Source organism: Sinocyclocheilus anshuiensis, unplaced genomic scaffold (genome assembly GCF_001515605.1).
Source record: "Sinocyclocheilus anshuiensis isolate Anshui unplaced genomic scaffold, SAMN03320099.WGS_v1.1 scaffold1193, whole genome shotgun sequence".
Classification (NCBI taxonomy): domain Eukaryota; kingdom Metazoa; phylum Chordata; class Actinopteri; order Cypriniformes; family Cyprinidae; genus Sinocyclocheilus; species Sinocyclocheilus anshuiensis.
In genome coordinates, this window is record NW_015549615.1 from 115,289 (window position 1) to 120,295 (window position 5,007).

General features: G+C 41.7%; 1 protein-coding gene and 1 long non-coding RNA gene across 2 annotated transcripts in view; both read right to left on the reverse strand.

Annotated features, from left to right (window-relative positions):
* The window catches only part of LOC107659273 (carcinoembryonic antigen-related cell adhesion molecule 21-like), a 10,910-nt gene extending 7,569 nt beyond the window's left edge, over positions 1-3,341 (reverse strand). The window contains exon 1 of the mRNA XM_016448158.1: positions 3,281-3,341. Coding sequence (XP_016303644.1) covers positions 3,281-3,341 — 61 coding nt within the window. The remainder of the gene's footprint in view (positions 1-3,280) is intronic.
* Positions 3,342-3,500: 159 nt separating this feature from the next.
* Positions 3,501-5,007, reverse strand: part of LOC107659280 (uncharacterized) — a 12,661-nt gene continuing 11,154 nt past the window's right edge. Inside the window, exons 2-3 of the long non-coding RNA XR_001630895.1 lie at positions 3,849-3,855; positions 3,501-3,514 (exon numbers count right to left, since the gene is read on the reverse strand). This is a non-coding gene — a long non-coding RNA (uncharacterized LOC107659280). The remainder of the gene's footprint in view (positions 3,515-3,848; positions 3,856-5,007) is intronic.

The following is a 5,007-nucleotide window of genomic DNA, read 5'->3' on the forward strand; positions in this document are numbered from 1 at the left end:
GCCAGCAGAGGGAGCCCTCGCCCGAGTACTGACCGTGCTCCACTCCCTATGCTTCCTCTACTTCCATTTCCTGTTTAACTCTCATATAAACTGAGACCAGTCCATATGCTGGTCGCGAAGTATTGCCAGTTCATCTGCCTTACCAAGCGTTATAGTTCCTCTGTTGCTGACTGATTCCTGTGTATGATTCTGCCTGACTTCTTGACTCACGGTATAGAAGCCGCAGCGTGTGAACGCGCCGCCATCTTGAGGGAGGATTCTAACCAAACTCATCTTCCGCTCATGGATTCTAACCAAACTCCAGCGTCTGTTACAGTTTCATACGGATTACATAATCTGAGAATATTTGTCTTCCATTTGAATTGGTTCATTTGAAAGTAGACATTTCACTCTCTATAGATGTATTTTTTATGTCTGTAAGGCAAAGATATACATGGAATTTCGCTCCCACCACCTCTACTCCGTGTGCTTCTGTGCAAAGGCCCGGTGCACCCAGGATGCGATCTTCCCAGATGTCCTTCACTTCGGTGCCAGGACACCACGGACCCTGGGTGCACCTGCAGCGGAAGACGTGAGCTAGGCCCCGGGCGAGGACATCTCCCCCTCCGCCACCTCTGGTCTTCGAGATCTCCACCCGGAACTGCTTCGCACCCCTCCGCGACGCTGTGATCGTCGGAGACTCCATTGTTCGGCACGTCCGTGCTACGTTAGCTGAAGGTAAAGTGCACACTCACTGTTTCCCTGGTGCTCATCTTCTCGATGTTTCTGCACAGATACCCGCGATACTGAAGGGCGACGAGAGCATCGGAGCGGTCGTGCTGCATGCAGGGGTTAACGACACCAAGCTGCGGCAGACGGAAACACTGAAGAGGGACTTCAGGAGCCTGATCGAGACGGTGCGCAGCACATCACCCGCAATGACGATCATCATGTCAGGACCGCTTCCAATGTATCGACGAGGACACAAAAGGTTCTGTAGACTTTTTGCTTTAAACGAATGGTTATTGTCATGGTGTAAAGAACAGAAACTGCTCTTTATTAATAACTGGAATCTTTTCTGAGAGAGATCTAGGCTTTTTCATGCTGATGGATTGCACCCTAGCAGAGTCGGAGTGGAACTCCTGTCGGACAACATCTCCAGGACGCTACGCTCCATATGACTAGTAAGCCAATTCTCGAATAACTGCCATGATGGCTGAATTTTTTAAGTTTGGGCTCCTAAACATTAGATCACTCGCACCCAAAGCAGTTATTGTAAACTCACCGGGCCCACTCAACATTTTAATCATACACTAGATTTAATTATATCGCATGGAATTGATCTTACTGATAATGGTATTGTACCTCAAAGTGATGATGTTACTGACCATTTCCTTGTATCGTGCATGCTGCATTTTAATGATATTAACTATATGGCTCCGCGTTATCGTCCGGGCAGAACTATTGTTCAAGCCACCAAAGACAGATTCACAAATAACCTGCCTAATTTATCTCAACTGCTCTATGTACCCATAAACACATATGAACTAGACGAAATGACTAGCAACATTGGCACTATCTTCTCTAATACATTAGAGGCTGTTGCCCCCATCAAATTGAAAAAAGGTTTTGAGAAAAACGTACTGTGCCATGGTACAACAATGATACCCATTCTCTCAAGAAAGAAACTCGTAATCTTGAGCACAAATGCAGAAAATCTAACTTGGAAGTTTTTAGAATTGTGTGGAAAGACAGTATGACCAGCTATAGACAGGCTCTAAAAGCTGCCAGGGCCGAGCATATCCGCAAACTCATAGAAAATAACCAAAACAATCCTAGGTTTTTATTTAGCACAGTGGCTAGATTAACAAATAACCAGACGCCACCCGATCTAAATATTCCCTCACAGTTTAATAGTAATGACTTTATGAATTTCTTCACTGATAAAATAGATAACATCAGAAATACAATAGCAAATGTAGATTCTACAGCGTCTAGTACTTCAGCTCCATTTATCGCACCCAAAGAAAAATTGCAGTGCTTTACAAATACAGGACAGGATGAGCTAAATAAACTTATTACTGCATCTAAACCAACAACATGCCTACTAGATCCTGTACCCACTAAATTACTGCAAGAGTTGTTACCTGTAGCAGAAGAACCACTTCTCAATATTATTAACTCATCGTTATCTGTAGGTTACGTCCCAAAACCATTCAAGCTTGTGGTTATTAAGCCTTATATTAAGAAACCACAACTAGATCCTAATGAACTGGCAAATTACAGACCCATTTCAAATCTTCCGTTTATGTCCGAATCTCGTGGATTACAGTTTGCAACTAGATGGATGTACTGTTACTTCCTCTACAGTCAAAAATCTGGGTGTTATATTAGACAGCAACTTGTCTTGTTATCTTGTTATTAAACAATATCATATTTCCCATGTTACAAAAACAACATTCTTCTATCTTAGAAACATTGCCAAGTTACAAAACATGTTATCTGTTTCTGATGCAGAAAAGCTAGTTCATGCATTCATGACCTCTAGACTGGACTATTGTAATGCACTGCTAGGTGGTTGTCCTGCATCTTCAATAAACAAGCTACAGGTAGTCCAAAATGCAGTGGTTAGAGTCCTTACCAGGTCAAGAAAAAATGATCATATTACCCCAATTTTACAGTCTCTGCAATGGCTTACAAAATATTATTACTTACCTACAAGGCCCTTAGCTCCTGCGTACCTAACTAGTCTTCTACCACGCTACAATCCATCACGCTCCCTAAGGTCGCAAAACTCTGGACTTTTGGTAGTACCTAGTATAGCAAAGTCCACTAAGGGAGGTAGAGCTTTTTCACATTTGGCTCCCAAACTCTGGAATAGCCTTCCTGATAACGTGCGGGGTTCAGACACACTCTCTCTGTTTAAATCTAGATTAAAGACACATCTCCTTGGCCAAGCATTCAAATAATGCATCTCATAATCTTGTACTGCATAGATCTGATCAAATGCACATTATTATTCCTTAGCTTGGGTTGAACAAATAATTCGTGCTTGCTTTGAACAGCAGCTACGCTAATTATGATGACCGAACACCTGAGAAGAGATGATGCAAACCCCTCAGAGAACCTCAGATGATGCCAACCCTGAAACAACATAAACTACCAAATTTTGCTACAAGTTTGATTGCAACATATGATCATTGCTGTTAATAGTGTTCTTCGTCTGTCTCGATTTGTATCGTGAAAAGAGCTATACAAATAAACTTGAATTTAATTGAATTGAAAGTAGGAAGGTGTTTACCTGTGAGAAGTGAAGAGAAAATGATCAGTCCCAGCAGACACAGATCACACTTATCAGCCATCTTCTCTTTCTGCCAGTCATTCCAGATCCTCAGCAGATTCTACAGTTGAGATGTTGAGACTGATACACAATTCAACGTGCTAAAAGAAAAAAAGAGGACCTGCCAACAGAGTTAATTCCCATCAGTCTAATCTGGGTTGAGGGTTGATCTCTGCTTTACTGTGGTCAAACTAACTGAGTTCTCACACTCAGCAGTAACATGTTTCCAAACCTCAACAGTGAGATCACCACTCTGAAAACACTGCAGGAAACATGTAATATCACACTAGGTGCAAAGCTTACCACCTTGAGCCATCTTGCTCAATTAAAACTAGACAAAAGGTTCCGCAAAGATGTGAATACAATACACAGACTAGACCAAGGCCTGTGATACACTAGACACACATTTTCAAATCTTAACCAATTTTAAAACTGGTGGAGCCCAGAGACTTGAGGACAATTGCAACCAACATTTAACATTATAATACTCTGAACGCACACACTACACGATTCGGCCAGACCATGAGACCATACACCTGCTGATTGTAGTTTCATTTTCACATTGAGACGAGAGAGACTCACGAGATCAAAACAAGTCAGGACGATCAGTATTGTCAGCTGGTTCTCACTGGCTATCGTGGGTGTCACGTCAGAGGAGCCCAATCAAGACTCCTAAATATCAAACATGTCTGATATTTATGATTGGGGATTGTGCGGGCTCTGACCCGATCAGGAGCAGTAAAATAATCATAATAACACCATGCAATTGAAGATTTTTTGGACAAAAAGTTGTTTGTGACAAGCCTCAAATCTTTCCCCGCCTCTTGTATTAATCAATAGGTGATCACAGTCTTCTTAAATTTAGTGCATCTCTTCTGAGTTATTAATGTTACAGCTGATGTGTGTGTTTGGTGTCTGAGAGGTGACTGATGGTCTGATCCATAGACTGTAACAAAGATGGACGATGCACCTTCACTCTCTTCCATTGAGGAAATGTGAAGCCACCAGTGTCCCAATAGAGTGCGGACATATTGCGCTGATTTGGGACCTGAGTCTGTGCAGTAGTGAGTGAAGAGGAGCCACGTCCCGCCCAAAACTCCTGCAGAGACGATTACAATCACACGCCCCTGACCAATTTTTAATTAGACTGACTTCTCCAATTTCTGTCTGCTGATTGCCGTACAAGAGGCTTGTGTTAAAATAAGGTAAACAAAATTCCAATCTCCTCCTGAAGACCCCGCAAAAGTTTGTTGTCACCTCAGTTTGCTCAGAGAAGCTGTCAATCTCAGCTGTCAATCATGACGTCACACTCCTGTTTTTATAGCATCACATAACTAACTAAAACCAAACTTATTTTAAAAGCGAACACTTACATCAGTATGATAAAAATTACATAAAATTACAAAAAACATCTTTGGAACATTTTTTATAGTGAAATTTTATTATTTAGCTTGTTTCACGTCCCATTAGATACATGGAGAGGGCGGGGTTTATGAGCTATACTGTGACCAGCCACCTGGGGTGATCAAAATGTTTTGGCTTCACTTTTCAGGACTTGTGTGGCACGCTTGGTCTTGGTCTCAAACTTGCACTCATGTTTATGCTAATAACTTTTGAACTCTAAGGGATAGAAACAAAATTAATTGAATTTTCCATCATGCATTTTTTTTTTTTTTTTTTTTTTTTCC